The 24,077-nt window shown below is 41.0% G+C and overlaps 1 protein-coding gene across 1 annotated transcript; it reads left to right on the top strand.

The window, feature by feature from the left end:
- Nucleotides 1–9,617: 9,617 nt before the first annotated feature.
- Nucleotides 9,618–21,916, top strand: ppef2b (protein phosphatase with EF-hand domain 2b; the record flags this gene model as incomplete). The annotated part of the gene is made up of 17 exons (XM_083657372.1): nt 9,618–9,666; nt 9,769–9,780; nt 10,030–10,157; nt 10,952–10,997; nt 11,140–11,315; nt 12,006–12,120; nt 12,296–12,342; nt 13,104–13,270; nt 13,541–13,577; nt 15,022–15,171; nt 15,275–15,625; nt 17,175–17,360; nt 19,154–19,296; nt 19,809–19,915; nt 20,742–20,905; nt 21,044–21,131; nt 21,732–21,916. 17 exons carry the CDS (start codon nt 9,618–9,620, stop codon nt 21,914–21,916), a joined length of 2,151 nt encoding a protein of 716 aa, XP_083513498.1.
- Between the last annotated feature and the right edge of the window lie 2,161 nt (nt 21,917–24,077).

The following is a 24,077-nucleotide window of genomic DNA, read 5'->3' on the forward strand; positions in this document are numbered from 1 at the left end:
TAGTCCACACAGGAGAGAAAAATTTTAATTGCTCGATCTGTGGTAAATGTTTTGGTATAAAAGGATCCTTGAAAAGACACATGATACTCCACACAGGTGAGAAAATAGTCCACACACGTGAGAAACAATGTAATTGCTCAATCTGTGGTAAAGGGTTTGATTATAAAGGACAATTGAAGAGACACATGATAGTCCACACAGGAGAGAAAAATGTGAATTGCTCGATCTGTGGTAAATGTTTTGGTCAAAAAGAATACTTGAAGAAACACATGATAGTCCACACAGGAGAGAAACAATGTATGTGCTCAGTCTGTGGTAAAGGTTTTCGTGATAAAGGACAATTGAAGAGACACATGATAGTCCACACAGGTGATAAAATAGTCCACACAGGTGAGAAACAATGTAATTGCTCAGTCTGTGGTAAAGGTTTTTGTGATCAAGGACAATTGAAGACACACATGATAGTCCACACAGGAGAGAAACATGCGAATTGCTCGATCTGTGGTAAATGTTTTGGTCAAAAAGGATACTTGAAGAGACACATGATACTAGTCCACACAGGTGATAAACCATTTAAGTGCTCAGTCTGTGGTAAAGGTTTTGGTCTTAAAAGAAACTTGGAGGTACACATGATAGTCCACACAGGAGAGAAACAATTTAATTGCTCTGTCTGTGGTAAAGGTTTTGGTCATAAAGAAGTCTTGAAGAGACACATGCTAGTCCACACAAGAGCAATAAATTGTATTTGCTCAGTTTGTGGTAAAGGTTTTCGTGATAATGGAGACTTGAAGAGACACATGATAGTCCACACAGGAGATAAACAATTCAATTGCTTAGTCTGTGGTAAAAGTTTTTCTCAAAGATCAGGCTTAAAGGGACACATGATAGTCCACACAGGTGAGAAACCATTTCTTTGCCCAGTCTGTGGTAAAGTTTTTGCTCATAAAGGACACTTTAAGAGACACATGATAGTCCACACAGGAGACAAACAATTTAATTGCTCAGTCTGTGGTAAAGGTTTTGGTCTTAGAGAAAACTTAAAGGGACACATGATAGTCCACACAGGTGAGAAACAATTGAATTGCTCAGTCTGTGGTAAAGGTTTTATTCGTAAAAGAAACTTGAAGACACACATGATAATCCACACAGGTGATAAACCGAAACCATTTAAGTGCTCAGTCTGTGGTAAAGGTTTTACTTTTAAAGCAAACTTGAAGGAACACGGGATAGTCCACACAGGGGATAAACCATTTAAGTGCTCAGTCTGTGGTAAAGGTTTTGGTCGTAAAAGAGACTTGCAGAGACACATGATAATCCACACAGGAAAGTGAGTAAACATTTAATTTCCATCTAGTGGAGGGGGGAATTTTAGTGTTTATTTATACATGTACTCTTGTGTGTGTGTGTGTGTGTGCGTTTTGTTGTCCTGTGTAAGTGTTTATGTATTAAAAAAAATTATCACAAAAAAACGATATGATATGATGATAAATCACATCATATTTCTGTTGATGGCAAATGTCTGTTTGTTGTATAGGATCTTCCACGCCCCCCCCCCCCCCCCCTCCGCCTTTCAACAAATTAGTGACAAATCGCAAAACCAGTGTGAGAACAACAAGAGCCTGTTGCGTGCCTTTTAGATTGACTAAATTTAGTCAGTCTGCATTCACGGTTAAGGCGGGCATGCTGTGGAACACCCTGCCAGCAGTAATTAAGGGCTGTAGTACCCTCAGAGGTTTTAAATCCTCCATTAAGAGGTGGCTGAGAGAGGGTCAGTCCTGCGGCCACCTATAGTCATTGGTGTGGCCTCATATACTGTTTCTTTCTGTGCTATGTTATTTATTTTTTACCATTTGCCAATGTGTCATTTTAGTGGATTGCTATCTACCTCTATGTTCTATTTTACTGTTATGCGCATTGTATATGTTGTATCTTGCTAATAGTAAGTATCATTTTTTGTCATGTATCTTGATTGTTTAGACATTAGGATTTTCCTTGAATTGCTGTATTTGATATGTACTGTGTGCGCTCAGGACTCTGTGTGCCCAGGGACTACAGATGCAAATGAGCTTTTAGCTATCTGGTGCAATATATTTATTGTGTACTGTCCCTGCTTCAATAAACAATAAAGATAAAGATACATGTTTTAGTCAAAATGGAAACAATGACGAGTCACATGAACTTAAACCAAGACCTAAAACATGTTTTTGTGTATATGGTATAAGATGTAACCTATATAACCCAGTGTATATGTATGTAGTTAATGATGACATGAAGTATGTATATCATGACAGTATAGGATGTGTGTGTATATATAGTAGGCTATGCTTGTAACACTGGTCCAATGTCAATGAAATAATGGCCACGCTTCATACTGTCTTTTGAAGTTTTATTTATTTCTCTTTGTCAGCAGACACACCGTGAAAACTAAAAGAAAATAAAAAAAAATGTTAAAATTATACATCTGTCATTTCAAATCTCCATCAATTATCCATTGGTATACAAGTACAAACATGCTAGCACAACAGAAATGTGCTGAAATCAATTACATTTGTTGACATACTGTAGGCTATCACATTGTCTAATATGTAACTAATATTAAAACATATCAAGACATTTTACTAGTATGATGACATGTATTATAAAACGGCTCTATCAAATAAAGCAATCTGATTGGCTGTGTGTGTGTGTGTGTGTGTGTGTGTGTGTGTGTGTGTGTGTGTGTGTGTGTGTGTGTGTGTGTGTGCGTGTGCGCGTGCGCGTGTGCGTGTGTCGTGTGTGTGTGTGTGTGTGTAACAGTCTCTGGTCCCCACTCCGATGGTCCCAACGGCCGTTATTTTCCCATAGAAATTTCGTAAAATGCGTATACAAATAGTTTTACTTGGTCAAACCAAACGGTTCAGATTTAGAAACAGCCAGAGACCACATAAACATTTCACTCGGACCGAAACGTAAAGATATGGCGGATTTAAAGAAAATGTTTTTTCAATGTTGTTTTTTAAGTTTTGGTACGACTGCAGTGCTGAAGCAGGAAGTGACGTTCACTTTGCCTCTCGCGCGCTCCACGTCTCGGAAGCTTGCTGACGTTGACCTGGGTTGTCTGACCACGTGATTACAGGAGCGTGAAGTGAGCGCGAATTTTCTCAGCTCCACCAGAAACTACTTCCGGTTTAGTGAGTTTGCCTTCAAAATAAAAGCGTGATAAAGTTTGTGTTTTACAATAAACATTTAAAGTAGAAATCTAACTATGAGACCCAACATAACGAAAGTAAGAACACTAGGATGAACCTCTAGTTTAATGTTTGAATGAAAATAGACCAGCAGAACAAATACAAAGGAGACAATGTGTTATTTCTTGAAATGCTTTCTACACTATTAAAGCAATAACAGGAAAATGTACACACATCGAGCTTAAAGAGCAGTTTCCTATGACAGATGGAGTATGCGGCTACATCAACTGAGTTTGATTTGCAACGATTGACTTTGGATTTTTTTTTTTTTTTTTTTATCGGCTGGTTTCAATGGCCTTTCAGTGGTCTGAGAGCCCTGGAAGCTTTTAAATGGATGGCCTTCTGATTGATGGGAGCAAACCCAGAAGTAGTTAGTACATTTCTTCAGCAATACCAAAAGATATATATCTAAATGCAATATCACATTTTCCATGGGATGTAGCCTATATTCAATTTGTGTGACATCATTTTATTTGTGTATTTTACAAAGTTTGATTGAAAGCTTTTATTTTTGGGGGGAAATCCCGACCGGAAGTAAAAAAGAATCCTGCTCAGAAATTCCTGCACACTTCACACACTTCTGTGATGTTCTTGAAAGGAGTAGCACTCAGTGGGCAAGTCAACTAGGGAATGTATGAAGCCAGTTCTGGAATTCCATTAATTCGAAAATCCCGCCGGGGGGCGCACGTCAGGTCCGGAAGTGACGACACGTACATTGGCTCCAATGTAAAAATGAGCCGACTTCTCTCTCGTTCTGTGTCTTAAATAAACATTTTCCGAATGAGCTTATGGTCTGAATAAACAATTTCAAGTCTTTTTCATGCTCTCCTGGGCTCCGTTTTCTAAATTATGGTCCCATTTCGAGTAAAAGAGCCGATAAAAATTATAACTTTGGGGGCGGGATTTTCTTTGATTTACACCAGCCACAGGAAACCAGATGATTCCAACCAGTTGCCAAGGCAGGCTAGCTAGCTAGCTAGCAACGTAGCCAGAGATTAAAAGTAAAATAACAGAAACAGCGTTACCCTTATGATATTTTAATGATGTTAGTAGACACACGTAATAGTATAGATCCCCGTTATGAGGTATGTTGATCAAAAGAACACCTAAAACGCTATATCGAAATCGGGTTTTAGTGGACGGGCAGAGCTGATCTGCGGCTAGCTAGCTAGCAACGTAGCAACAGTATAGAGCCCCCGAGGTCTGTTGATCAAAAGAACACCTAACGCTATATCGTTATGTAATGTGACTTGTGACATGATCACCACATTTCAATAAATATAACGTTTTTGCACATTTGAATGCTGCTGGTCGTTTGTTTAATGCTGTATATATTGGACATTTAAAGCTGATACACAATTGTGTTGAGGTATTCCGCAAAGCTCAATTAAAAATATAACGTGTAACACTTGAAACAATCAAATTTAACTTTTTCACAGCAATACACAGTCCAGCCCACCATGGTATGGTTAAGGATTGGAACCATTGTTTGAATTATATCGAAATATATTTGCATGGTGTAGCATGTAATGCAGTCTGTTAAGATACTGTAAACATGCTAGATACTCTGACACAGAAAGGCAGACGAGCTAGCAGCAGGGATCTTGTCACCCTGATTTCAGATAAACTTGTCTGTCTAGTAGCTAGACAATATTACTGTACCATAATACCACAAGCTAAAGGCAGCATACACCAATGGAAGGATGGGTAGCATTTGTCATCCAGGCTATACAGTAACGTTAGGCTATTATAAAGTTATGAAACGCTGATTCAGACGTTACAATAATATGACATAATATGAGCCAGTTAGCCTAGCTAGAGAGAGTAATTTCAGACCACCAGATATCACCATATTTCATTTCAATAAATATAAAGCATTCGTTGATTGAAGCAGACTGCTGATCGCTTGTTTCTCCGTCGTCATGTCGTCATGGTCCAATCTTCGGTTCGTAGTTCGTGTTAACTCGACATCAACAATCTTTATATCACATCTGATCATTTTATCCAACCTGCCTCTGACCAGACAACTAATGGATCGTTCTGCGCGATCATATTTGCGACATTCAGATACATGATAATATACAACAAGGCTATCTTTGTTGACAATGTTTATTGACAAAAGCATTAAAACAAGCAAATATAACAATATTCTCCGGTCACTGGCAGATACTAGCTAGGCTACAACTTGTTCAAAGCAAATCTCTCATGTCAGCATTTGGCTTGTGTGTTATGGCAATTTCCTATGTTGAAACAACTGATCAGCAGTAACATGTAGTTTAGCGTTAATCTCAGGAGAACAGAATATTATAGCTTTGATCGTCACAAATCATAATCCTCTGTTGTGTGTCCCATCGGTACTGGACGGCGCCTACCCCTGGAAGAAACGAATTAGACACTGTTAATCACTGTATAACGTTAATGTCTGCTTACCCAACACTACGTGCGATTGGTAAATACTGTAAATGCAGAGGTGGATAAAGTATCCAGAGGAGTTTAACCCCCTTGTTCCCCCTCATTGATTGATAGTTGATCTAACGTTAGCTAGATATATAACGCTATAGCTGGTAGATCATATGAGTATGCTTTGAGTCTGCCTCATCTCAAAGAGGTAACCTAGGTAAACAGAACTGCGTTTGTTTTCTGTCTACGTCCGAATCTGTGCAGCATGCAATACTAGACACTGTTAATCACTGTATAACGTTAACGCAATTGGTAAATACTGTAAATGCAGAGGTGGATAAACTATCCAGAGGAGTTTAACCCCCTTGTTCCCTCTCATTGATTGATAGTTGATCTAACGTTAGCTAGATATATAACGCTATAGCTGGTAGATCATGAGTATGCTTTGAGTCTGCCTCATCTCAAAGAGGTAACCTAGGTAAACATAACTGCGTTTGTTTTCTGTCTACGTCCGAATCTGTGCAGCATGCAATACTGTTTAACGTTGTATAACGTTAACTTATGCTACTCTAGTCTAACGTAGCTAGCGTTAATGTCATGCTATGTAATTAGCGTTACGTTAGAAAATAAGATTACCTCGATTTTGTGGAAGATGCAAGCGGCAGGCTGGTGACGCCGCGCGAGGTCTGGAGGAAATAATACTCTGGTTTTTCTTCGGGCTATTGTATTCAATGTGAGAGCAATGGAGCAAGGCTAGCAATAGCAACTAACGTTAGCAACATTTGTTAGCCAAGCTAACGGCTAGCATGGAAAATAACATGAACAAGATGGATGCCGTGGCGGAGGAAACCCTCCCCCGAGTCCCGTCCACGCTCACGCCCTTTCCTGTTTTCCCGGCTCCAGGTTTGAACAGATTTCCCACAATGCAACAGGAAAATCCATTCATCCAATCAAACGAAATCAAACAATATCGGGAAGTGAGCTTCATTTTGCTGTGTCAAAAACATATAGCTAAGGTGGTCCATATTATGTACTGTCAATGGTAGCACTACACGTTTTCCCGGCTGTATCCTTTCAAAAGTTTAATTTACAAACAGAAGACTCGTGTGTGCGGATGATATTATCACGAATATATAAACTGGACCCGGTTAACTCCGAGGGGGAGAAGAAGCTCCTATGGACGGACTCAGGTGAATGGTTTAGCTGTGAAGCTAAACGTTAGCTGTGGAGCTTTGGAGGATAAAGTTTGTCGGTAAATAACGTTAGGAGGAAAAGTTCCTGTCACTGTGTGAAAATGAAAATATCTAAAGTCCAGAAGCTGAGAGTTGGGGTGAAGCAGCGCCTAACTGCGGCTGTTGAAGAGATATTTGGGCTGTTTGAAAGAACAATAGCAGAGTACGAGGAGGAAGTTACTCATTCAAGAGAGGAGATCGAGCGACTACAAAAACTGCTGGACGCTGTGCGGTTACACAGAGAAGCCTTGCCTCCAGACCTCCAGCAGCTGTTGGACATTAAAGATGAGGTTCCCGCTGAGCAGCAGGAGTGGAGCCCCAGTCTGGACCAGGAGGACCCAGAGTCCCCACACATCAAAGAGGAACAGGAGGAACTCTGGATCAGTCAGGAGGGAGAGCAGCTTCAGGAGGACCCAGAGACCCCACACATTAAAGAGGAACAGGAGGAACTCTGGATCAGTCAGGAGGGAGAGCAGCTTCAAGGGCTGGAGGAGGCTGATAACACCAGTGACATCATTGTTGTCACTGTGAATAGTGAATATGAGGAAGAGAATCCTCAGTCCTCACAGCTTCATCAAATCCAAACTGAGGAGAACAGAGAGGCAGAGCCTCTAGCCAGCAGCTCAACTGAACAGATGAATACAGAAGCTGTTGGAGAGAACTGTGGAGTATCAGAACCAGCCAGGAACTTATATCCTGCTAGTAACTTACAATCAGACTCTGCTGAAACTGGGACTGCAGACAGTGATGAAGAATTTATGGAAACTAGGGAACCTCAGTCAGGTTTAGACTCAAAGAAAAACAATGAAGTTCTTAGGAAGAAAAAAGTCAAGAAATGCTTTGCTCAGTCTCTCACTTGCTCGTTTTGTGGTAAAAGATTTCGTTACAAGTCGTACTTGATCAGACACACGATAAGCCACACAGGTGAGAAACAGTTTAATTGCTCAGTCTGTGGTAAAAGTTTTGCTCACAAAGCAGGCGTGAAGTCACACATGCTAGTCCACACAGGAGAGAAATCCTTTGTTTGCTCAGTCTGTGGTAAAGGTTTTGGTCATAGAAGAGAATGGAAGAAACACATGGAAATCCACACAAAAGTGTTATTTACTTGCTCATTCTGTGGTAAATTTTTTGGTGAAAACGTAGAGTTGGAGAGACACATGAGAATCCACACCATGATGGTGGTGCCTTTTTTGATGCAACCCTGCCCAGCCCCTGCCTCTTTCAATTGTTAGTCAATTTAAAAACTAATTTGTTTAATTAAAAACAAAAACAAAGTCTTAACGGTTCTATAAATAAATGTTGATGATGTAGACGTCTACTACCATGATGATGGTGACACCAATGATGATCTAAATGCTTTTTTTTAAATTGCTTATTATTTATTTTTATTATTTACTTTTACTTTAAATACATAATTTAATATTTCATTTTTGAAGTATGTGTTATGATCTTGTTTATGGTTTATCCTTTGACTGTTTTGTGTTAGGAGGAAAAGTTCGAGATAAATAAAGAAATGAAATAACGGAATGTTTTTAATTCATTTACTTTTATTTAATTCATTATTCTTTTTAATGCTATGAATTTACTTATGGCCTGGTTTTCATGGTTGTTCTTTATAGTGTTTTGTAAACCTAGTTTTTATAAATGTACTACTGTGTATCAAGTGTGTTATTAAAGTAGGCCTATGTTGTTTTGAATCAAGCTGGTGACTCACTAAGTCTAGAGTCTTTATCTGGTTATCAGGGAAGTCAGATTTAAATCAGATTTAATCCTAATCCACTTCCATCTTGTTGTTTTGTTGGTCACGGGCTTGTCCAAGACACTTGGCTGCGTTGATCAGAACCTCTTGGCCAGTGTGAATTTGTGATGGCTCAGAACTTGTAGCTACAGAGGGAGCATGTCCAAGACGTCCAGACAGCCACTGGAACATGTGCTGTGCCTGAGAAATGGATGTCTGAGAAAATAAGTCATTTATTCCTGTTTTTTTCTCTCTCTCAAATTACATTTTATGTGGTTGGAAAGAAAAATGTCGAGGTTTCTCCCAAGATGCTGAAGAACTGAAGGGAGGGAATGAGAGAGAGATGCAACGTGACCAGGTAAACTTTCTGTGGGCCTTTCTGCATTTCGATGCAGTTGTGAGTGAGATTGTAATTTTTCCTATCAAAGAATAGATTTGCCAACACTTTACTTTGATAAGCCTCTTGAATGCCAACTGAAGTACCACTGGCATTTTTCTTATCAATATATTCACAATCTAAGTAATTGTTTTGTTTTTATTTGCTGTATAATAAGATGAAGGATCCAATCTTTTTGATAGCTATGTAAAATAAATTATGTTGTGGTGACATGGATGGATCCTTTATGAGCCTTATGGCGATTATTGACAGCAAAGTGAATTATTCAAACAGCATTTATATAGGAATGATTCTGTACCAAGCTCTTTGATACATATTCATGTATTGATCACTATAACTGATCAGTATAAGCGGATTCCACTGTACTGCTGATCAGGTGCCAAACACAAGCTCAAATACCTCAATTCTCAATAAGGTCTCAAAAACTAAACTATCAATAGTATCGATAAGTATCGGTACAATACTCAATTGCAACAGGTAGTATCGATAATATCGATACTAAAAAAATCACACTGATACAATACAGTATGCTTTCTCTTAATGAAATATCTTCTACAGATTTTCTCATCTAGCTCAAACAGTGATTGTATTTTTGTCTGTGCCAGTGAAAAGAGCAAAGCGTCATGGGATCTGGCGTGGCAAAATCACAACAGCAGAAGAAATGCAAAAGAGGTAGGCTCAATCATTCACCAGGATCATTCAAATTCAATTTATTGTAATCATTGATTCGTTATTGTGTTCAATACATTAAATGTTATCTTTCTCATTTTGTAGCAATCATTCCAGGTAAATATGGTTTTGATTCCATCATTTTAGTAACTCTGCTTGTGCTCAAAAGGACATTGCAAATCAGTCAAATATAAAACCTTCATTAGTAGTGTTTGTTTTATTTGATGCAACCTGTGAAGCTGCCACTGGTGAGTCTTCTGTTCAAGATTTGATAGAAAATGGTACTATTATGCCACTTATTGCTTCAGCAATATAATCAGATCGTTGAACCTTCTCTCTGCCATTCTTCCTTCCTTCTCCATGCAGCTATCAGGGCAGCTCTGCTGATCCAGCGCTGGTACCGTCAGTATGTGGCACGGCTGGAGGTGAGACGCAGGTGCACTTGGAACATCTTCCAGTCTATTGAATATGCAGGAGAACAGGACCAGATAAAGGTGAGATTGGATCCAACATGTACTTTGGAACCTGTAATCCTGTGGGTGGGTGGGTGGGTGGTGAGCGATGGGAATGGGGAATTTAATATGTCAATTTATTTGATTTTTTTTAGCAATTCCTTGTACTTGAAAGATCAACGGGTGATCTGAAGTCAATATATATCTACGTATGTATATATGTTTTGTATGCTTTTCCTCAAATGGGATGAAAACTTGAAAATCAATCAAAATATTTACAAAAAAAGTTAGATTGGAGAGGTAGATTATGAATTAGGAGGGCCACCCGGCAAGCCCTGATGATGATGTTATCTTTGTTCCTCCTGCACTTGAGTTATTGTTTTCACTTCCCAGTCACTGTGTGTGTGTGTGTGTGTGTGTGTGTGTGTGTGTGTGTGTGTGTGTGTGTGTGTGTGTGTGTGTGTGTGTGTGTGTGTGTGTGTGTGTGTGTGTGTGTGTGTGTGTGTGTGTGTGTGTGTGTGTGTGTGACGTGTGTCTGTGTCTGTGTCTGTGTCTGTGTGTGTGTGTGTGTGTGTGTGTATTCTGTTTCTATTATTTATTTTTTATGTGCAATAAAACAAACTACTAATAGCACATCGACATTGAGTCGATCAACGCTTGGGGTTTTTACATAATGCATTTCGATACACATCTTGCATAGTGATTCATTCATTTTTCATCGTTTGCCTTATTCACATAACTGCATTTTCTTTCCCTATTAGTCTTTAGACAAGCACATTTCCTTGATGTTAGAAATAAAATGTCATTTTCAAACAAACCTTTCCCTGCCTCTGTAGCTCTACAATTTCTTTGGCTACCTGATGGACCACTTCACTCCAGCCAGTAGTGAGAGTAAGACGATACCTCTCAATCCCTATTTAATTCATTGAGTTATAGATTGATTATATAGTGAACTCATCTGAGCCCATCACCCAATCAATGAATTTATCTCCCGGTATTTCCTTCTCTCTCTCTTTACACTTAGGAAATCTGATCTCTCACATATTCCGCGAGAATAGCATCTGTCGTGACATAGAATGGGAGAGATACTTCTGCTACAAGAGTATTGAGGTACCTGACATCTACACTGGCCCCCATCTAACCTTTCCCATGACTATCCGCGGGGCATCGGAGCTGGTAGAAGCCTTCAAACACAAACAAGTAGGTACCCTGGCACAGGGGCGGACTGGGATCATAATTCAGGCCGGGCATTAGATACCAAGCAGGCCAGGCCGATATGGGGCGGCGTGTGTGCCGGCGTCCGAAGGGCGGCGGCGAAAAATTTGGGCCGTTTGAAGCTCAATTTGGGCCGTTTGAAGCCCAATTTGGGCCGTTTGAAGCCAGATCTGGGCCATTTGAAGCCCAATTTGGGTCGTTTAAAGCCAGATTTGGGCCGTTTGAAGCTCTATTTGGGCCGTTTGAAGCCCAATTTGGGCCGTTTGAAGCCAGATTTGGGCCATTTGAAGCCCAATTTGGGTCGTTTAAAGCCAGATTTGGGCCGTTTGAAGCCCGATTTGGGCCGTTTGAAGCCCAATTTGGGCCAAGTCCAATTTTACAATGAGATGCACCCACTTTAAACCTGAATAAAGTAATAAAACCACTAGTAAACCAGTAGGCGGCGCCTGGCCTGCTGTTCAGTGAGTGGCCTGGCCTGGCCTGCAAAAAAAAAAAAAAAAAATTGCAGGCCAGGCCACCGGGCATTTGCAGTCCGCCCCTGCCCCGGCACATAAAGCGCGATGGTAGCTATAAACACACACAGACATCACATCAAGTCATTGACAGAAATACCTCTAATTGTCAAAATATCGTCTTCAGCGCCCCATTTATTCGCGTTTGTTTTTTTCCTAGTAGCAGCTCCATTCTCGATATGTTCTCCAACTTCTTGGAGAAGCGTGGAGGCTGCTAAGAATTCTCCCCAATATCAACCATGTCTCTACCTGCCACTCCAAGGAGATCACCATCTGTGGTACACGGCGGCCGGCCTCTCGTAGCCGCATTTTTCTGATCTTTTCTCATACCGTACATTTCTTTTTTACTCCTACTATATTTCTAGGAATTCATAGTCTCCACGCACACCTACTGTATCTCTATGCAAAGTGCCAACAAATATTTATGTGCGATTTTGTTTTGTTTTGCTCCAGGAGATTTACATGGGCACCTTGAAGATCTACTGTTGGTATTTTATAAGGTGGGTAAACAGATCGAATCACAACATGCAGATCGCTCTGTGGTGAGCTAACAATGATGATCATGTCTGGCACAACATATTTTCAGCGAGGGATAATCAACATTTTAATTGCCATCTGCTAGTGGCAGATCTTTGGTGTCAGGTGATGTCACCACTTGTTGTACACCATAGAAGGTTATATGGTAAATGGACTGCATTTATATAGCGCTTTTATCCAAAGCGCTTTGCAATGTGCCTACATTCACCCATTCATACACTGAAGGCGGCCAGCTGCCATGCAGGGTGCTGGCACAGCCATCGGGAGCAATTTGGGGTTCAGTGTCTTGCCCATGGACACTGTGACATGCGGACTGGAGGAGCCGGGGATCGAACCACCAACCTTCCGATTAGTGGACGACCTGCTCTATCTCTTATATCACCTGGTACCATAGAAGGTTATATCACCTGGTACCATAGAAGGTATCACCTGGTACCAGAGAAGCACTTGGTACCATAGAAGGCTATATCACCTGGTACCATAGAAGGTTATACCACCTGGTACCAAACATTAGCCGATAGCAGATGGCAATTTCAGGAACATGCTTTTTACTATTAGATGTCAGGCTTTACACAGATTTAGGTTTGCTGTTACATTACTCTTTAATTAACATTGTAACTTAACCTGTCCAGAATGTTACATGACTCTTTCATTAACATTGTAACGTAACCTGTCCAGAATGTTACATTACTCTTTCATTAACATTGTAACTTAACCTGTCCAGAATGGCTTGCCCTCCCCCGAGAAACCCTACGTCTTCAACGGAGATTTTGTGGATCGTGGCAAATATTCCTTGGAGATTCTTCTCATCTTGTTTGCGTTCAAGCTGGTCTATCCCAACGATGTCCATCTGAACAGAGGGAACCATGAGGATCACATCGTTAACCTGAGGTGGGCTTGGTGGTTTGGCCCACAAATCAGGCCTTCTTCTTGTTCTCTCCATAATTTGAAGGCAATTCGATGACATACAGTGTTTTTGTTTGGCCTCTGCTGAAATATTTGTGTTTAGTATTAGTTTAGTATTTTCCTCACACACAGTATACTTACAGATGGCTTTATGCAATAGAGTGGATTTGCTAGTTGTGTCCTGACAATATTCAATGTACCTCAACAACCTACAAGTGAATGTTAATCTGTCCATTCCTCTTGTATTTATTCCAGATATGGTTTTACCAAAGAAGTTCTGGGGAAATATAGGGTAGGTCTTGTGTCTCGTGCATGTTGTTTTGACACATTATTCTCAGTCGATATTAGCCTATGGTATTCTCATATCCACAAAGACCCATCTACAATTCTGCTTCTACAGTACCTCATTCAGCCAGCATGTATGAACATCGTTGTACCAGGCCCCCAACTAGACTGAATCTATTTCAGTATGTATGATGTGCAGTGTTGGGAGTAACAAGTGTAACTTAACTACTCCTTGCAGTAATTGGTAATCTAACTAATTACTTTTCAAATTTAGTAACTCAGTTACAGTTACTAAAATAGTAACTGGGCTAGTTACTAGTTACTTTAGGACATGAAAATAACGGGACAACTTCAGAGGATTATCCGGTTTCTGATGCTCAGACCTAGTCCTAGTCCAGCTGCAGCCAGAGCCCCAGAGGCTAATGACCTTGATAGGCTATAAGCCTCCCCAATAAGTGAATGTTCAATGCCACACTGTGGCACAGCAACACTAACATAATGTGCCGTGCGCATTAATAACAATCAAAGCAGACTTTTAAAAGTAATGCAAAAGTTACTTTCCCTAGTAACTAATTACTTTGAAGTAACTAGTAACTTTAGATGTATTAAATTACTTTTTTGAGAGAAGTAACTAGTAACTGTAACTAATTGCCAATTTTCGGTAACTTGCCCAACACTGATGATGTGTGCGTCAGTCTCTCTTCCCTGAGATGACACACTATTTCTCTGCCAAAAGAGTCCATGAAACAGCTGAACCAGGCTGGACTCTAATGTGGGGACCAGATTTAGTCTAAAGTGGGGTGATGGCATAGAGAGCCAAAGTGGAACGTCACTTCCTGCTTCAGCACTGTGCCAGAGATTTTCACCCGCCATTTATTTTCCCATACACATTTCCTAAAATGCTTATAAAAATAGTTTTACTGGTTCAAACCAAACGGCACAGATATATTTAGAAACAGGAGAGATTGCATAACATTTCACTCTGACCAAAATGTAAAAAAAAAAAAATGTTGGTTTAAAGAAACTATTTTTTCAATGTTGTTTTGTGTAGTTTGGGCCGTAGAACATTTTGGTGAAATGTTCTATGGTCTCTCCCGATTCTAAATATAGCTGTACCGTTTGGTTTGAACCAGTAAAACTATTTTTATAAGCATTTTACGAAATGTCTATGGGAAAATAAATTGCGGAAGAAAATCTCTGGTACAGTGCTGAAGCAGGAAGTGACGTTCACTTTGCCTCTCTATAGGTACATTGGCATTGGAAGCTGGCACAGAATGACAGCAGATTAACTTCTGGACATGGGTCTTTATTAGATCTAGTTGAGTAGATTACGTAAGGTGATAATGCAGACAAAAATGGCTTTTTTTGTCAAATCATATTAGGAGGATAATCATTCCCATGATTGTGTGTGAAATGTCCAGTAAGCCTCCATTGCTTGACTTGGTCGGTAGGTTCATGGCAAGAAGATCCTGAAGCTTCTCCAGAAGATCTTCGGCTGGCTGCCTCTGGCCACAGTGATTGATCAAAAGGTGCTGATTGTGCATGGAGGGATCTCTGACACTACAGACCTGAACCTAATCGCCCAAGTGGACAGGCACAAAGTAAGCAAGGAATCCCAACAACACCCAATCAGTGTATGATGGAAATATTATTCTTCTCCTTCAAAAATCCAACCATGTGTGTAATGAATGTGAATGCGTGCAGTATGTGTCAGCCCTCAGGCCATCTATGCAGAGCGGTCAGGCTATGGACAGTGATGAACGGGACTCTGGGCCAGTGGAGAGCCTGCGCCGGGTGCGTTCTCTGACGTTCTCTGCCTGGGAGCCAGGCGGCCTCGGACCAGGCCTGGCTCCCAGGCGTGACCACCAGCGCCGCTCTCTCCACAACCTGCCCGTAAGCAGTCGCGTCAGCTGCTCGGTGGAGGAGGAGCTAAAGAGGAGGCGCAGGAAGGCTGGATTCAACCAGTCCTATGGAGACCTGAAGAAGTCCCTCTCCTCTGACTCAGACCCAGAGTCTGGAGACTCAATGGAGACATATGGACATGAGTGGAAGCAAGTAAGTTAAGAGGAAGGACATTAGATCTCCTTCTGTTGTCGGTTGTGCCGGTAACACTTTACAATAAGGGTACATTAATTAGTTAATGCTTAGTTAACCATAACCATTAACTAACTAACTAACCATATATAGATCATTTCCCCAAAAAATAGAATATCATGGAAAAGTTAGTTTTTTTTTCATAATTCCTTTCAAAAAGTGAAACTTTCATAGATTATAGATTCATTACACACAAAGTGAAATATTTCTAGCCTTTATTTGTTTCATTTTTCATAATTTTGACCTACAGCTCCAGAAAACCCCCAAAACAGTATTTCAAGAAATTAGAATAGTGTGAAGAAAATCAGCAGTTACTTCTCAGTTATGACTGACTCCAGCCTCAGTCCACTCCCTCTGAATCTCCGCCAATTTTTTGAATCGTCTTTGCTTGACAATCCGCTGAAGCCCACAGTCATCCATGGTATTTCCATGATATTCATTTTTTTTTGAAAGGATCTGTATACTATTGAATAATGTATAAATTAATACTTAGTTATATTTAGCATGAACACCGTTTGTAGTTAGTAGTAATATTACCACAGACAAAAGGGGGGGGGGGGGGGGCCTTAGCTCTGTTGCCTCACAGCAAGAAGATCCTGGGTTTGAACCCCTTGTTCTTCCCAGGTCCTTTCTGTGTGGAGTTTGCATGTTCTCCCCGTGTTCGTATGAGTTTCCTCCCGCCATCAAAGACATGACACAGCTGATCACTGCTCCTAGTCCTAGGAAAGTTCCTAGTGGAGGATAGGTCAAATGCAGAGGATGAATTTCCCCACAGGGATGACAAAGGATACTTGAAAAAAAAGTGAATGATTACTAGACACAATAGTTAATTGTTAATTAAATTAAGGGTTAGGGAGGTACGGTGGTGCAGTGGTAAGCACTATCGCCTCACAGCTCGAAGGTCGTGGGTTCGATTCCCACCTGGGGACGAGGTGAACGCTGAAGGAATGCGTGCCCGTCCGCATGTCCTCGAGTGCCCACCGCCCGGGTGGGGTCGGCAAAAGGGCCTTTCTGTGTGGAGTTTGCATGTTCTCCCCGTGCCTCCCGGGGGTTTCCTTCATATAGGAACCCCCTTCACAAAAACATGCAATATCCTGGTTGCTAGTGTGGTTCCTCCTCTGGTCGTTAAGGGCGCCTGTTCGGAGGGAGGGGAACTGGTTGGAATAGCGTGAACCTCCCACGTGCTATGTCCTACCGGTGAAGCTTCCTCTGTCAGGTGAAAAGAAGCGGCTGACTGACTGCCCATGTCTCGGAGGAAGCATGGAGCCAGTCTCAGCTCTCCCCAGATCGGCAGAGGATGGAGTAGCAACCAGGATTGAGAAATCAATCAAAGAAAGAATTTTTTTTTAATTAAGGGTTACTTAAATTATTATGAAGTATTAATAACCCATACATAATGTACCCTTGTTGAAAAAGTGTTAACATTGTGTCAGATTTGCCCTCTTGGAGGGGCAGTTGACCGTGTAGTAAATAATCGTTAGTATCACTGATCTCTCCTTTGGCCATTCAGATCGTGGACGTGTTGTGGAGTGACCCCATGCCCCAGGATGGCTGCATGCCCAACGAGGTGCGCGGCGGAGGCTGTTACTGGGGTCCAGACGTCACCGAGAAGGTGCTGAAGAGACATAACCTCCAGCTCCTCATCCGCTCCCACGAGTGCAAACAGGACGGCTACGAGTTCTGCCACAACCGCAGGGTGAGCAGAGGGGCTGGCAGGAATGAAGTGCATCCAGCAAAATACTGCTTCCCAATAGAAAGGCAAAGTGGAACGTCACTTCCTGCTTCAGCACTGTACCAGAGATTTTCATCAGTCATTTATTTTCCCATAGACATTTCGTAAAATGCTTATAAAATAGTTGTACTTCGTCGAAACCAAACGGTTCAGCTAACGCTATAATCGGGAGAGACCATAGAACATTTCACTCGGACCAAAAAAAAAAAAAAAAAACTCTTTCTTTAAATCTGCATTTTTTTTTTTACGTTTTGGTCCCAGTGAAATATTATACGATCTCTCCTGTTTCTACATATATCTGTACCGTTTGGTTTCAACCAGTAAAACTATTTTTATACGCATTTTACGAAATGTGTATGGGAAAATAAATGGCGGATGAAAATCTCTGGTACAGTGCTGAAGCAGGAAGTAGGCGGTCACTTTGCCTCTCTTTTGACAACAATCTATCAAAAACCAGATGCATGACATGAGTCGCAGCACCATGTTTTTATGCAGTTCCAAATGCCCCGTTGTGCCTGTAGGTGCTGACTATATTCTTCTGTTGTGCCTGTAGGTGCTGACGATATTCTTCTGTTGTGCCTATAGGTGCTGACTATATTCTTCTGTTGTGCCTGTAGGTGCTGACTATATTCTTCTGTTGTGCCTATAGGTGCTGACTATATGTTCTGTTGTGCCTGTAGGTGCTGACTATATTCTTCTGTTGTGCCTGTAGGTGCTGACTATATGTTCTGTTGTGCCTGTAGGTGCTGACTATATTCTTCTGTTGTGCCTGTAGGTGCTGACTATATTCTTCTGTTGTGCCTATAGGTGCTGACTATATGTTCTGTTGTGCCTATAGGTGCTGACTATATGTTCTGTTGTGCCTGTAGGTGCTGACTATATGTTCTGTTGTGCCTATAGGTGCTGACTATATGTTCTGTTGTGCCTATACCGTAGGTGCTGACTATATGTTCTGTTGTGCCTATAGGTGCTGACTATATTCTTCTGTTGTGCCTATAGGTGCTGACTATATGTTCTGTTGTGCCTGTAGGTGCTGACTATATGTTCTGTTGTGCCTATAGGTGCTGACTATATTCTTCTGTTGTGCCTATAGGTGCTGACTATATGTTCTGTTGTGCCTGTAGGTGCTGACTATATTCTTCTGTTGTGCCTGTAGGTGCTGACTATATTCTTCTGTTGTGCCTATAGGTGCTGACTATATTCTTCTGTTGTGCCTATAGGTGCTGACTATATGTTCTGTTGTGCCTGTAGGTGCTGACTATATGTTCTGTTGTGCCTGTAGGTGCTGACTATATGTTCTGTTGTGCCTATAGGTGCTGACTATATGTTCTGTTGTGCCTATAGGTGCTGACTATATGTTCTGTTGTGCCTATAGGTGCTGACTATATGTTCTGTTGTGCCTATAGGTGCTGACTATATTCTTCTGTTGTGCCTATAGGTGCTGACTATATGTTCTGTTGTGCCTATAGGTGCTGACTATATGTTCTGTTGTGCCTGTAGGTGCTGACTATATTCTTCTGTTGTGCCTGTAGGTGCTGACTATATGTTCTGTTGTGCCTGTAGGTGCTGACTATATGTTCTGTTGTGCCTATAGGTGCTGACTATATTCTTCTGTTGTGCCTGTAGGTGCTGACTATATTCTTCTGTTGTGCCTATAGGTGCTGACTATATTCTTCTGTTGTGCCTATAGGTGCTGACTATATGTTCTGTTGTGCCTATAGGTACTGACTATACAGTATGTTCTGTTGTGCCTATAGGTGCTGACTATATTCTCAGCGTCTAACTACTATGAGGTGGGCAGTAACAGAGGAGCATACATCAGAATGGGCCCAGATCTGGTTCCCCACTTCATTCAGTACCAGGCCAGCCGAGTCAGTCGAGATCTCACCATCAGACAAAGGTAGGCCACATGAAGAGATTACACACAATTAATTCGGATTTCAGGGCTCTCCCTCGGTGGCCTTTTCGGGGGGAGGGGAACTGGGGGGGAATAGCGACATCCTACATCCTGCCCGGTGAAACGCCTCGCTGTCAGGTGAAGAGGAGCGACTGGCGACTGCACATGTATCGGGTGAAGCATGTGCTAGTCTGCAACTCTCCCCAGATCGGCGGGTGGGGTGGATTGGGGAGTACAATTGGGGAGACAATGGGGTAAATTTCTGTACCAAGGAGAAAATTTTGAATTATTTAGTGATTGCTGTATCAAAGTAGAGTAGGGTGGCACACACGAAGACAGAAAAATATACTTGTGTGAAATTATACATGCACAACCAGGCTCAATTGAGACAATGTGATGAGCCAATAAAAATGTCTCATAAATGTGTTTAAAGATGTTGCTGTCTCTGTGATTCTAAGATTCATATACAGTATTAGATCAAATATGACAAAATGACTTTTCTTGTTCTTTGTCAGTGTTAGTCAGATAGAGAGATCAGCTTTGCGAGCGCTGAGGGAACAGCTGTTTGTGCATAAGTCTGATCTCATCGGTGCCTTCCAGGAATACGACCCCCACAACACAGGTACTAAAACCAGACCAACTGTTGCAAATCAGTCAGCCATGGTGATTGTTGACACTTTGCACTATATCTGTCTAACATCCCTGCCACTTGAATAACCTGATAAACAACAACAAACATGAAAGGCAAAGTGAATCAAGTATAGTCGCTACATTTATTAGCTATTCTGCAAGCAAACGTCTCCACATCACAATTGCTGTCAGGACTTTGGCCTCCATTTGCACATGTTGAGATGATGGGGAAGTGGTCTGAAACCCAAGTCATAACACAGCAGAAGCTGTGTTATGACTTGGGTTTCATCACTGCCACCATCTAGTGGCAGTGTATCAAAATGTAAATCATGGCTCAAAAGCAGTGTTGGGCAGGTTACTTTCAAAATGTAATATACTACATACTAGTTACCTTCATTTTGCATTACGTTCACCAAAATAGCAGCAGAATGACATCGCTGCCCTGGAACCATCCCGAAAGATATAATTGCAACCGTCTTGAAGTCAGTCCAAACCGTCCAAAATTCTAAATGTTATCCTTTTCCTTTGTTATTGTCATCAATAGTGGTTATTTGCGTAAAAACATACAATTTGATTAGGGAATGATTGTATCTTTCTTTGTGCTTTGATAATAAAAGAAATTGACTCAATTTGTAACTTGTTACTTGAAAAAGTAACTGGTATAATATTACTCAAATCCTATTAATAATAAGTTATATTACTGAGTTACTGCTAAAAGTAATATATTACATGCAATATGTTACTTTTGTAATGAGTTACCCCCAACACTGCTCAAAAGTGACTCCGTTAACAACGCCTCTCCTGTCCGTCTCCTATAGGTACGATCTCTCTAAAGCACTGGGCCGGTGTCACAGAGAGGGTGCTGAAGCTGGGTCTGCCCTGGAGGGTGCTGCGCTCTCAGCTTGGCGACTACACCCACGATGGTCTGCTGGATTACCAACAGTGGCTCAGGGAGCTCTCCGTCACTGAGCCCAAGCCAGAGGTCCGCCCTTTTCCTCTCACACACACGCACACACACACACACACACACACACACACACACACAATGTTGATGTAAATATAACGATGGCATTAATACCTTCTACTATGGTGAACACACAATTTGTGTCTTGCGTGACAGATGTCCAACGTCAGTATCCTGGAGACTATGTACAAAAACCACTCCAACCTGGAGACCATCTTCCAAATCATAGACACAGATCACTCAGGTCAGTAAAGCACCTTAGCCTAGATACAAATAACGTTACTGCCTCATCTATTCACAGCACCTGACTCTCTCTCCAAGCCTACTGGATAATACACACCAAGAATAAACACCATACCATACCATACCATACACCCACATGTTGAGGGGGCGTATGATCAAGGGCTGTACAAATTAAATAAATGGATGACATAATCTTTAGATACATTCATAAATCTCTGGGGTGGGGGTTTAAACTAAAAAAAAAGTATTTTGTTCATAAAACACACCGAGCATTCTAAGCGCAACCTCAAAGAGAAGGAGGAAAAACATATAGGAGACTCTGCAAGTGAGTCAAAAGTATTCAAGTTAACATACACAAATTTGTACAACGAAGGCCTATCAGTCAATCTCTTAAACTCAGGTCATAAGTGATTGTACTTGTAATTGATTAATGTCTGCACCTTAATTGTATGTTTCAAACATACACATTGTTTTTTGGTTATTTTGTTGTTTTGTTATGGCACTGTTGTACTGTATGTGGCAGTCTGTATGTCCAAGACAAATTTCCCTCGGGACAGATCAAATAATATTGAGTCTTGAATCTCTCCCTCTCTCCTTCTAGGTCTGATCTCGCTTGAGGAGTTCCATCAGACCTGGAAACTCCTGAGCTCCCATCTCAAGACGGAGATCAGTGACGAGGCCATCGCAGACTTGGCCCTCAGCATGGACTTCAACAAGGATGGCAGCATCGATATCAATGAGTTCATGGAGGCCTTCCGGCTGGTGGACCCCAGTACCCACATGTAGAGTTGGAGCAGTGCCATGTTAGGGGAGTCCCTGTTGATCTGCTGCTGCATAGACCATACTAAGTCAGTGGTTCTCAAAGTGGGGTCCTTAAAGGGGTTCCCAGGTGGTCCCCAGCAAAAAGGTGAATATTATTTTCACTATAATTCCATCCTTAAGTAACGTGACAGAATGTATGACTATTTTGGTCATGGGTTTCATACACTTTCTGTAATAAACCCTCTACAAGAAAAACATCTTATCAGATGGGGGACCCTGGGACCAAATCGTATCAAATGGGGGTCCGTGGTCTAATTTGTGTCAGTTTAGGGGTCCTTGATGTGAAAAAGTTTTAGTACTAATATTGTCTGGGGTAGACTGGTTCACCATGTGTGGGGAGATTTGAATGACAATTATCTCCATGTTTCCACACTATGTACGGTATACGGTTGCAATCTGGGAACCCAGAGTCTATATATATATATATATATATATCTATCTATATATATATATATCTATCTATCTATCTATCTATCTATCTATCTATCTATCTATCTATATATATATATATTTCAAATAAAAATAGACTGGGTTCCCAGATTGGTCAGAAACTGAACTGTACACGGTGAAAACAACTGCCACTGTATGAGACAAAAGACGTACACCTTTAATAATAATGTTGATTTAATCATCTTTATTCAAAGACTGTGAGCAACAAATCATGTAATCAATACAAATTATCAGCATGGCATAGCAGTAAACAATAAAACACAATGCTTTTGATCTGAAAATATCGGTTAAATAGTGAAATTGTATATTTTACTCGTCACTGAGATCAAATTGGCATTAGTCATCTTTGAACAATTGTGAGGTAAATTTGTGTAAATTCTGAAAAATCTGTGAATGTGTATACAAAAAAACATTTATTTATTAAATGTATTATTTTAATAAATTCTGCTTTAGTGTTATACTTTAGGAGAACAGATGTGAAAATGGACAGACTGATAGATGCTGGTCAAGGAGAGTAGTGGACCCAGAGGCATAGAAAGAGAACTCTACTGTTACAAATATAATGAGAACATACAATTGAGATAAATACTTAAAATGTAAGGAACAGGCACTTGAAAGAGCAGTGGAAGTGCTGGTGAGAGAAGACAGGCCTATATTATGGTAATTTCTTTCTTTTAGTGTTTCACTATATTTTATGTCATACCTGTCAGAACTTGGACTTTCTGCTAAATTACATATCTGTGTAACATGGTGTACTACTATTGAAGATTTGTCTATGTGTGCCAGGTGGCTCAGAGAACTCACATGCACAGACAGGACTATGAAACCAGCGTTACTCTTGGTTGGGGAGCTGGAGGTTGCCTGCAGGCCCACAGCCACATGTGCGGGTCAGCTGCACAGAGGAGATGACCACGGTACTGAAGTCATCCATGTACAGGATGGGTACCATCTGCTGGGAGGTGGGCTGGCAGCAGGGCATCTGGAGCCATGACGGGACACAGACAGAGGGAGGCATGGGTGAGCAGAGGGGTTGGCAGGTCGTGAGGGAATACTAGCTGTCACTGTTTGACATTTGATAGAAACGGGGTGTTTTTCTTTATTTCTACGGTCATTAGGGTGAACATATCATACAGTTGATTTTTCAACAACAATTCTGGCTCTTAGTTTGTCCAACAAGACTGAACAAAAAGATATCAAGTTGCAGGCAGTAAATAGGGGTGCTATACAAAGTAAAAAAAAAAATAAAATAAAAACGCAGCTGAAATTAGACAAAAATAAACAAATCACATTTAGCCTATATTATCTTCTTCTTGCAAGTGGTTTTTCAAAAACCTGGCCATAAAGAATACAGACTGGACCAACCTTTTTCCAGTGGAAAGATACACATTAGATTACATAAATTATCATTGTCAATATCATCAATAACATTTGATGCATGTGAAATTTTTGAGTAAAACTTTAATCATGGTTAAAGTCTATTTAGTTTAAAAAAAATCATATAATATACATATACATACACACCACACACTATGTATGTTTTGTGTGTGTGTGTGTGTGTGTGTGTGTGTGTGTGTGTGTGTGTGTGTGTGTGTGTGTGTGTGTGTGTGTGTGTGTGTGTGTGTGTGTCTGTGCGTATATACTAGTATTGACTGTACCTGTGAGGGGGTCTCCTGGA

This window comes from Poromitra crassiceps, assembly GCF_964638095.1.
Source record: "Poromitra crassiceps genome assembly, chromosome: 21".
NCBI classification, from domain to species: Eukaryota; Metazoa; Chordata; class Actinopteri; order Beryciformes; family Melamphaidae; genus Poromitra; species Poromitra crassiceps.